This window comes from Leishmania braziliensis, chromosome 18 (genome assembly GCF_000002845.2).
Source record: "Leishmania braziliensis MHOM/BR/75/M2904 complete genome, chromosome 18".
Taxonomy (NCBI): domain Eukaryota; phylum Euglenozoa; class Kinetoplastea; order Trypanosomatida; family Trypanosomatidae; genus Leishmania; species Leishmania braziliensis.
In genome coordinates, this window is record NC_009310.2 from 562,138 (window position 1) to 573,138 (window position 11,001).

General features: G+C 59.9%; 2 protein-coding genes across 2 annotated transcripts; both read left to right on the plus strand.

The window, feature by feature from the left end:
• Positions 1-571: 571 nt before the first annotated feature.
• Positions 572-3,676, plus strand: LBRM_18_1440 (conserved hypothetical protein; the record flags this gene model as incomplete). Its single annotated transcript, XM_001564016.1, has 1 exon — positions 572-3,676. One exon carries the CDS (start codon positions 572-574, stop codon positions 3,674-3,676), a length of 3,105 nt encoding a protein of 1,034 aa, XP_001564066.1.
• Positions 3,677-5,204: 1,528 nt separating this feature from the next.
• PUF2 (putative pumilio protein) lies at positions 5,205-7,754 on the plus strand (the record flags this gene model as incomplete). Its single annotated transcript, XM_001564017.1, has 1 exon — positions 5,205-7,754. One exon carries the CDS (start codon positions 5,205-5,207, stop codon positions 7,752-7,754), a length of 2,550 nt encoding a protein of 849 aa, XP_001564067.1.
• Between the last annotated feature and the right edge of the window lie 3,247 nt (positions 7,755-11,001).

Below are 11,001 nucleotides of genomic sequence, written 5' to 3' on the forward strand. Positions count from 1 at the left end.
TCCTCCCTCCTCCCTCCTCCCTTCTTCTCTCTTCTCTTTTTTCTCTTCTCTCTTTCCCCTTTCGTTCTCGTTGGCTGTATTTGCTCTACATCGCTTTACCTTCTTTTTCTTCTTCTCCCTCCTTCTCTGTCTGGGTGCCTCTCACGGGGGAGTCACACTTGAGGACAAGACGCACCCTGGCAAGCAAAGACATGCACGTACGCTCAACAAGGCCTGTTCACGCTGTACTTTAACGTCGGATACCTCGATTTGCTTGTATCGCTTCGCATCTTGTGTGCTCTCTCTCTCTCACTGTTTCTTTCTCTTCTACCCGTTACTAGAACCGTTACTGTTTTTCTTATCTTTCGCTCTCAACGGCCACCCACCACTCCTTGCCCACGTGCCCGCCACCACCCGCCGCACGCAGCTTTGACCGCACATCCCTTACGCTGCTGCCTTTCTCTTTTCACTCGGTCAGTGCCCTCTCTCACTTGGCTACTTCGACTCTCTCTATTCCCTCGCTGTCTGCGTCGAAATCTTCACGACTGACTGGCGCCTACCGCGGCACGCTGTTCATCTCGCCGCTACCCTCATGATGACGCATAGGGAATCTACTGACTGCAGCAGCGCCACGCTGCCGGCGTCGATGCAGACCCTGCTGGACCGCTACACAGACCGCCAGCTAACTCAGCAGGAGCGTCTCGTCCTCGCGCACGCCACTCCGAGGGTGCGGTGTGAGGCGCTGCGAATTTTCTTCGAAATGAATGACGCCGCCGCCGGCCTGGAGTACGTCCTGGCCAACGGCGGCGCCTCTCTCAACTCTCACGGCAACACCAGCGCCAAGGCCTCGCTTTCCAGCGGCGCTGCCGCCACCGCCTCTACAGCGGTGCCTCTTGTGGCCGCTTCAAAGGCCCTCAAGTCTCTGCCGATCAACACGCTGACTGCCACAAGCGCAGGAGCGAAGTTAAACACGGCCGTCGCCTCTGACGCGAAGAGGCCTTTTGCTGCGTCAGTGCCGAACGACAACACGGCTCTCCAAGACGACGCGCGCAAGCCCAGGGGCACAGGCCGCACTGCTGTTCCCGCCAGTGGCAGCACCGCACCCTCGCTAGTGGCAAGCACCAGGAGTTGTTTGCGCCGTACGAGCGCGGCGCGACGCGGCGAGTCGGTGTGCACCCTCGTCACCGTCTCCTCCATGTCGAGCGAGAGCAGCGATGGTGACAATGAGCTCCGACCGACCGAGACCCCAGTGAAAGAGGAAGAGGTGGGGGCAGACATGCCGGCCACCGTGACGCTGCGTTATCGTGCTTCCCGAAGCAGTGCCGTGGTGGCCTCCGCTGCTCCCATTGTGCCCGCCTTGGCACTCGGTACCGTTCTGAAGCAGCATGACAGCATCTCCAGAAGTTCTCCCAGCGCTCGTGTTGCGCACAGCGAGTATCGGCCCTCGGTGAGTCCTGCACTGACCACCACCACTGTCGCTGCCAACGCGCAGCCCCGAGATGTCTCTCCGTCAGTCGCACCACCGCCACATACCGAGCCCTTTTCACCGGCTACACCGAAGTCAGGCATTACAGGAACCGCTGGTACTCGAGGCTCTGCGCCGGTCACACCTCCTCCGCTGCCCCCTACCCGCCACGAGGGCGCTGGCGACGACGAGGAGCCGCGGAAGACAGTGGCTGCCAAGCTCACAGCGTACCACGCGAACCCCACGGCTACGCTCGCCGCACCAGCACCGCATCCGCAGCAGAAACACTGTGTTGCCTTCACGGACTCCAAGGCGATGACTGTGCTGAGCGCTTACCGGCGCGGTTGCACCTCCTCGACCTTTCGCCACCACCACGAGGACGTGGGGCTTGCCTACACGGAGCCGTTGTGTAATCACAGAAGCCCCTCGTCGTCCTGCACGCCGCCGCCGCCGTGGCTGGCTGGCGGTGGTACTACGAGCGTGTGCGGCACGGACTGGGCGGCATTGGTCGCAGCGGCACCGGTTCCACCACTACCGGTGGCCTCAGTAGTGACAGCGACGAAACCTGCGACAGGAGTGCTAGGGTCTCCCAGGACGAGCCGTCGCCCGGCTCCGAAGGAAGTGGCTTGCACCACCCCTGCTCCTAGCCTTCGCTTTCCTTCATCGCCCACCAAGGCGCTGGGCAGCCAGGCCAATACAGCGCACGGCAGTGAGCTCGGCGATGCGGCAGCCGCGGGCAACAACAATGGCGGGGCAGGCAAGACTCAGCCGCCGCCGCGCACGCCGCGTGTGTCCTTCGAGGGCAAAAAGCCCGAATCGGGGGGCAGTGGCAACCAATCACCTCGCAGGAAGCGGCGCTCAGACAGTGGTGTGTCCAAGTTGTCACCGCCGTCTCCCTCGTCGAAGCTCAGCGGCGCTTCCCCTGTGAAGCGCGGTGTTGCTTGGGATGAGACGACGGGAACGTATATAACGCATCCGAACCAGCGTCAGCGGCAGGGGGCTGCTCACAGCGTCGCCGTGGCGGCCGGTGCAGCTACCTTGACAGCACTGCCGTCTGCAGCGCCGCGGGGTGTCGGCACCTCTGCGCTAGAGATACCTGACAAGCTTCACTACTACTTCGCTCGCACCGCGTCGTCGACGGTGGCCAGCGGGGACATGGCGGCGGCGCAGGCAGCAAAGCCGACTCCTTTTGGTCCCTTGTGTTCTTCTGCCATGCATTTTGGTCGAGGTGAGGATGCGACGTCAGCACTATCGGCTGCTGCAGCGCTGCTGTCGGCGAAGGCTGTCAAGCAGAAGAAGTGCGAGTCGGAGGCGACGCGGAGCAAGACGCCGACCGGAGTCTCCACTTGGAAGAAGTCAATCGAGACCAAAATGGCTGCAGCGGCGCTGGCTGCCCCTCTAATGGTGGTGCCAGCTGTGAGAAGCCCGTGCTTGGCGGAAAATCAGCGGTTTCGCAGCGGCTGCGTACCCGCCAAGTATGACCTCTGTGGACCCAGCGGGGAGACGATCATGGTACAGCACCAAGGCCCACAGTACCCTCCTCAGCTGCTTGCTGCTGCTGCGGCGGCCAACGTTTCACCAAACAAGCTCCCTCGTACCGCTTCTGCTGGGAAAACGGTGCAGCTTGCGGCAGAAAAGGCGCCAGCGGTGCGGTTTGAGCGATACTACAGCATGATGAGCGGTGGTGGGGTGGAGGTGGTGGAAGTAGAGACGGCTCAGTCGAGTGCGCACGCGTCTTGCCCCTCAGCCATCCGTACTCCACGCAGCGCGCGATTCCCAGCCCAGCAGCAGCCACGTGGGAGGGTTGGGGATCGCGCTGCCGCTATGTATGCACGCGGTTGGGCTGCCAACCCTACCTATCAGGCGTGTGGAGCGGCGGCGCAGGTCTGCGCCGGTCCGGTGCCGCCGGCGCAGTGCAGCGTCTTCGAGCGACTGGCTTCTAACTACTACAATGTCTATTCAAGCGCGACGGCGCTTCAAGCAGTCTCACCACCGCCGGTGGCGTTTTCTCCACGGGGCGACCGCTCTGACCGGGAGCGCCATCAGTTGCCACGCCGCCGCAACCTCAGCGCACCGGTGGCCAGGACGCACAGGGGCCGTGCACGTTGCCCTGCCACTCTGCAGGCAGTGCCCAAAGGTTTTCTCAGCCCGAGGGGGATGCGCAAGGGCGAGCAGGAGCGCACCGCTGCACCGGTGTCAAGCATGTTTGCCCGAAGCAACGCTTCTTCCTAACTCATTTTCCTGAGGTGCGCCGCCGCGCTGCCGGCGTGTCAGTGCGTTGGTGAAAGGGACTCCCGTGCTCTCTTTCTCTGCCTCTCCCACCTTTCCTCGTACGTGCGCTCCTCTACGAAGGAACGGGCGCCGCAGTCACGCGATCGTCATGGCGGCAGAATTCATTTTTGCGTCCGTCCTTTTCTTGTTTCCGCATCACTCTCTGATAGACCGATGCGTCTCGCCTCGCTCGCTTTCCCCTCATCGGCCTCTTCCATCTCCTTCTCTTTCTCTTGTAACTCTGCCCCACGAGTTGGCGTGCGCGCCTCTAGTCGCTGTTGGGTGTTCATTTTCGCGGTGGCGGTGCTCTTGGGATGGCGTTAAGTTTGCCATTCTTCTTTTTCAAAATACGTTTCCTCCTTTCGGCGCTTTTGCCGCGCACTGCCTCCCGTTCTTTCGCGTTTGTGTTTCGCCGCTGCGTCTTTTCGCTTGTGGAACGGCGGCGTGTCTGCGTGCGAGAAGAGCTGCAACTTGTTATACGTGATTCATTTTTCGGCTTCACCATGCGTGTTCTTACTCTCATTCCTCAACTCTGCGTCCATGCAGGGTACTTTCGCTTCGATGAACGTGTCATGGCGGCAAAACCTTGTGTTTACACACGTGTGTATGGACGAGAGGGAAGCGAGGCGAGTTCAGGGCCGCTGAAGGCCGAGCACGATCTTCGGTATGTTGACTGATTGATGCTGAGGCGGCGTAAGCAAACCGAGGAGGGGCAAGCGAAAGGGAGTGTGCGCATTGTTCTGCATGTGCAGGGTGCATTTCTTCTCCTCCCCTCCACGTCCATGCAACGGCTCTTGTGCGGCTATGTTGCCCAGCTTCCTCACCCTCCTCCTTCTCCTTCTCCTCTTTGCGTGCTCAACTTGTGCCTGTTCATGCAATACGCATCCGTGCATACACGTCTTCTGATGGCGACTAGTGCCATCACACATCATCAACGTTATAATTTCCCCTTCAAGTTGCTCTTGCAGCTTATCCCGTAACCCCCCTCTCTTCACACGTGAACTTGTTTGTCGTTGTGCAGCAGCAAACATTTCACTGTCGCTGTCGCCGTCATCGCTCCCACTGCTGAGCCTGTAAGCAAAGCGCAACGAGGAGGGAAGGCGCTCTCATCACACTGCACGTTTTTATTTCGCCTCTCCGGCTTACTTTTAGTTTCCTTAAAGGCCTTCCCTTGTTTTGATTTCTTCTCATTTGCTCGTCGAGAGGGTTGCCAGCGGAGACGGCGGCGCCGCATAACAACACCCAGGGGAAGCTTTCACGCGCGCTCAGCTCTATAAAGACACACACGTGCGCCCATAACCTCAGAGAGAGAGAGAGGCAAGCGAGAAGGCTACAGGCGTTTGGGGGAGAGTCCCAAGGCACCACATACAACTCGCACACGCCTTTTCTCCTGCACTCCCTCGCCCCCCTGTCAGCCCCATCTCACCTGCACTCCGCAGTGAGGCCACCAACCCTTGAGAAAGCAAAAAGCGAAGGAATAAGTGAAGCCATGACCGCTAACTGGACCGCCGCGCCCGACGCCCATCTTCGCGTGGAGGACATCGACTGGGGCTCCACAGAATGCGAGGATATGTTCACCTCAAGCGCCGATGACCTACTGGTGGCAGACCCCCGCGCGGTGCGCCGTGCCGAGACGGCACCGATGGTACTGACTATCATGGGCACAGGCGGTTCTCTCTGCGTCGGAGGTTTCGAGGAGGTAAACCCAGACGAGGAGTACCGCTACACGGAGGAATACCACCAACTGTACTACTCAAAGAACCCGCGAGACCCTCGCATGCTGCTGCCGCTGACGCGCCGCCGTCACCACCTCGTGCGTGAGGCCCGCGCACCCGGAGCCCTCGCGGTGCCGAGCGGCGAGAGGCCGTCTGTTTCCTCCACGAACGGTGCTGTCGGCGACCGCGTTGGGAATGGAGACAGCGACTGTGATGCCACTGCGGCCGTCCCGGAGGCAGCAGAGACGCTCTCGTCCCAGGCGCTTGTGAAGCTGTACGTTGATACCTTCCGACCTGACTGGGATTACGCGCAGATCAAAGCCCACATCTGTACTTTCTGCAGGGACCAGGACGGAAGCCGCCTCGTGCAGCGACTCCTAGAGAAGCCAGAGAACATTGTTCCCATCTTCAATGAGGTCATTGAGGAGTTTGGGGAGCTGGCGACCGACGTGTTCGGCAACTACGTGTTGCAGAAAATGTTCGACGTTGTGCCCAAAGTAGAGAACGATCTCAGCGCACTTCAGGAGATCAGGGAGGCGAGGCTGCTGGACCGTCTCACGGAAAAGGTGCGTGGCCACCTGCTGGAGTACTCTGTACAGACATACGGTTGTCGTGTTATGCAGAAGGCGGTGGAGAACATGCGCGCCGCCGACCGCGACGCCATCATCCGTGAGCTGGACGGGAGAGTTGTCGACTTCGTTTTTGACCAAAACGCGAACCACGTCGTGCAGAAGGTCGTCGAGGTGTGCCCCGCGGGCGCGCAGTTCGTGGTAGACGCCTTTATTCCATCTCTAGGCGAGCTGGCTTGCCATGCCTACGGCTGCCGCGTGCTGCAGCGCACTTTCGAGAAATGTCACGACGTCGAGGGTGTGAACATTCGCCCGCTTATGGAGGCGGTGCTGAGTCGTGTGAACGAGTTCACGGTGCATCAATACGGTAACTACGTCGTGCAGCACGCCATGCTCAACGCGCCAGAGGATCTGCGGCACCGCTTCGTCGTGCAGCTGACGCCGCAGCTGTATGCGCTGTCCTGCAGCAAGTTTGCCAGCAACGTCGCCGAGCGCATTGTGACGACGGCGACCGAGGAGGAGCGTGATGCCATCATCAACGAGCTGAAGAAGCCGCTGAGCGACTTCCAGGGCGGCAACTACCTCGTGAACATGATGCAGGACACCTACGCGAACTACGTCGTGCAGCGCTTCTTCGAGGCCGTCTCGGCCACGCAGCGCGAGCTCATTAGCGAGCTCGTGCAGCCCCACATCGGCACAATCAATCAGTCCGTCTACGGTCGCCACCTGCTGCGCAAGATGGTGTCGAATAACATTCTCACAAACGCCTTCCTCCTCGGCCAAGGAATCGATGTTAGTGGCCCCGACTACGGTGGCAATGCAAACAACAACGGCCACCGCAGCGGCGGTCACCGAGGCAGCGCCAACAACACCAACGGCACCGACAACCGCCACAATGGCGGCGGGTCTACACACGCCAGCCGAAACGGCAATGGCCGCGGCAATCGTGCAGGCCGTAGCGGGCGTGGCGGTAACACCCACAGCAACAACCAGCACAGTGACGGCAAAAACAATGCCCTAAGAGGCAATGACGGCAGCAGCCCGAGCAGCATGTTACTCTTACAGCCTCATTTGCAGCTCCAGCAGCCGCTCCTGAGCGGGTACATGCCCCTGCCGCAGCAGTACCAGTATGGCAACCCCTACGGCATCCCTCAGCTGCAGCAGCAGCAGCCCCAGGTGACGCCACAGGCGTTCGTGTACCCCACCGCATCCGCGGCCCCGCAACTGTATCAGCCGCAGCAGGCGTACATGCCGCAGCTAACGCCTAGCGACTTTGGCGCATTCCCTGGCGCGGCGGCCTTCCCGACACCGATACTGCAGCAGCAGCCAGCCAGCTATGCTCTGCAATATGGTACCCCGATGCAGCAGCTCACGACAATGCCCCTGCAACAGCACCCGGCTCGCCGTGGTGATACTCAGTCTCCGCAGGTGTACGTGAATGGCGGCTACAACGGCGCAGGTCAGGCACATCAGCAGCAGTCGCCTCAGAACAGTGGCTTTTTCCATTCCCCGACGCCGCCGCAGCCGCAACCGGTTTTCCAGGGGAAGAGTGACCTCGCCGACGCGACTGTTGCCACTAGAAAGGGAGGTCGCTCAGGGAAGGGAAACGCCAGCGCTGTCTCAAACAACGCCAGCTACACTAACGCTGTAAGCGGGGATAAGGCGGGTGCCTTTCTCACCAACAACGTTACTAGCAACCAGCAGCGAGCTGGCTACGGCAACCGGCGCACCCAGCAGCAGGAGACGGGCTACTAGGATGGTTGCTTGCGGTTTCTTTCTTGCCTGGTTCTGCGTCTCTGCTCGCTCTTCTGTTCTTTGCCCAGCGCCTTGGCAGTGGGGGGGGGGGACAACACTCCGTGCGAGATGCCAACTACGTTGAGGATCAGCACACGCACGCATGCACAGCGGAACACACAAGCGAACGCATTATGGAGCTGGACTCGGATGACTAGCTTTTCCCCTTCTTGGCCACGCCACTTCCTCTTGTTATACCGGCCCACACCATCTACGCTGGGGCTGTCATGCAACGCACTCTCACCGAGTGTGGATGTCGGGGAGGGGGAGGAAGGGGGGGGGAAGTTGGGCGTCTTCACTGCAGCATAAAGTGACAGAGAGGGAGAAAAGGAAAGCGTCGAGACGGGCTTAACGGACACGAAGGCCGCCACTGTCATTTTAGTCGCACGCGCTCTCTCTGCATTGAAGCAAACACACGTCTGAAAGGGTCGATCACAGAGTCGTGGAACATGTAGAGGACAAGTCAGCATACTCAGGCACGCAGTGCGCGTGCGGGCTGTGGAGGCGGAAGGTTGGATTGGACGACTATAGAGACGGACGGATGCTACAGAGGAGGCTTATCTCGCTCTAGTTGGTCTCCGCAAGTTCACTGCCCGCTTGCGGAGGAGAAACAAATAGTAGTGAGGCTTGCTGGAAAACATGGAAAGGGAAAGGAAGGCAGCAAAACATCGAGCAGTATCAGTCGTGGGCTGGTTGAATGGGCGAGGGAGAGAGATGTGAGGCGCCTGCGTGTGTGTGTGCACCTCTTACCCCCCCCTGCTCCCTCCTCAACGCTCTTTCTCAGTCGCACCCTCTCTCGACACCACCGACAAGGCTTTTTGCGCCACTGCACCAGCGCGCACTTTGAGTATTATGAGGAGGGTGCAGGGGGGAGCGCGGGAGGGCGACATGCCAGCTCACGCGTCGTGCTCTTTCACCAGAGGTTGTGGAGGGGGAACGCAGACACGCACGTACAGACGCACTCCTGCGTGCGCACCTGGATGGTCAGAGAGCGAGCAGACAAGATGGGACCGAAAGGGAAGAGGGCAATTTATACCCGTGAAGAAGAAGTCGGATAAAGCAGTCGAACAGGCGAGAGGTTTCACTGCCTCCTCCATTCCCACCGGCTCCTCTGACCTGTAGAGTTAGCGACGACAACACAAATAAGCAGGTGAGCTAAGAAGCAGCTCAGTACACATTAAACCGCAAAACAAGTGAGGTCACAGAGAAAGAGAGGGAAGCTTACACACGATGAAAATGCCCAGGAACTGCACTTTCCCGAGCTGGCACAGCACGGCTCATGATCTCAGAGGGAGTGATGAAGCGAGAGAAGAGGAGTAACAGGAGCGAGCGTGAAGAGAAGAAGGCAACAAAGAAAAAGGCGAAGCGGCAGTTGTGCGAGATGATGCTGTTCATACATTCAAGAGCGAATTTCACAGAAAGGAGAGCGGGGAAACACGACCGTGTCAGCTCCTCCGTTCTTTCCCCTTCTTCAACCCTTATCACACCATCTCTCTTCCATCCTTCCGCCCGGGCCGCTTCCCCCCTTCTATTAACTCCCTTCTCCTTCCTCCTTGCTTTACCTTGCGCGCGCTTGCTTCCCTTTTCAACGTTTTAGTTGTCCGTCACTTTACGCCGCTGTCTTTCCACTCTCTCTCTCTCTATGAGTGTTCGTCTTTTCCCCTTTCCCTCTTTTCTTAACTTCTCAGCTCTCGATTGCCTTCTTGCTGTGCCTCACACGCCTTTGCTTTGCCCCCCCCCCCCCCCTCTTCCTCCCCTCCTGCTCTGCTGCCTTTCCTGTTGTACTTCCTCGTTCTTTCACCTTAGCGCACTCTGTGAGTGCGTACGCTGTTCCGCTGTTTCATGTCTCTCTCTGGTCAGCAAAGGCAAGGCGGGGCGAGAAGGAACAGAAGGGGGTGGGAGGGGGAGTGTCCATGACCAGCCTATGTGTATAAAAGGAGGGGGGGGGGTGCGTGCAGTGCGTGTGCGAGTCTGTTGAGGAAGCGAACGACAGTGGAGGCGCCGAGATGCTCACGTAAAGATGGGCAGCTCCTCTCTCGTTCATCTTTTTTGGATACCCATATCCTACCTGATTTCCCCCCCTCCGCTCCTCTCTGCCCCCCCCCCCCCTTCATTCTCTTATCACACCCCCTTTTCTCCCGCCGCCATTCTTGCCTCCGCATCGCTCTTTCTCTCTTTCCCTTTCTTCTTCTTCCTGTCCCACTTCGAGGCCCTACGCCCACACGCTTCCGTTGTATGTGCTTGGACATATCGTTACCCAGCGGGATGCCGGCGGATGGCGCGGCGCGGACTGGCGCCAGGGCGGCGATGGCCGAGGTGCGCGGTTGATAGTCGTGCGCTCGCGGTTGCGGCGGCGGTGGGCTGCGGGGTCCCCTTTTGTGTGCGGCTGCCGCGCCGGGTGTGGGGGCTGGGGCCTGGCCCGCTGCGGAGACAGTTGGGTGGGCCGTGGGACGGCAGAAAACGCTTGTGGCTGCTACTGCGGACCCGTTCTCCCTCGCTGTGGCGCCGCGCGCGCACCCGCTTCCGTTTGTCCCCGGTTGCTGTGGACCTCGGCGCGGGGGCCGGCTGCGTGGGCGGGCTCCGCCCCCAGACACCAAGCCAGCGTCCCCCTATTACCCACAAGATAGACGCTGGGGTTCTGCCCTCGTGGGTCGGGGCGTGCAGTGCGGCTGCGTCCATCTGACGCCGATCGCGCAGCAGGCATCCGAGAACGGGACGAGGAAGGACGGGAAGAGCCTGCAAGGCGCGCGAGTCGATTGGGCGGCAGGCGGCCCATCCTTAACGGCCAGCATATAGCCGCTGTGTAGCACAGGCATGGGTGAGCTGTGGTGGTAATGCGTGCAGCTGCTGACGTGTTTGTGGGTGGGATGGACACGTGAGAGCGCAGAGCCATCGCTGAGCCTTGTGATGGGATGGGATAGTCGCTGCTGCCGCTTTGCTGGCTGCTGGGATTTCTGTTATGTGCTGTTATTGTCCTCCCTCTTAGTCCTTCTTTCTTTTCGTTTTCTCCTCGAGCTCTGTCTTGTCCTTGACGCGGATCCTCTTGATTTTGTTATTTCTGTAGTGACGTCGCGGGGCCCACCATTCCAGCACTGGCCTCTTGGCGTGTGTGTGGGTGCGTGTCTGCGTGCAACGTGACGCATGCAGACACGCCATCCTGACGCGCAATATCTCTTGTTTCTACCCCCCCTTTTTTTCCCTGCTGACC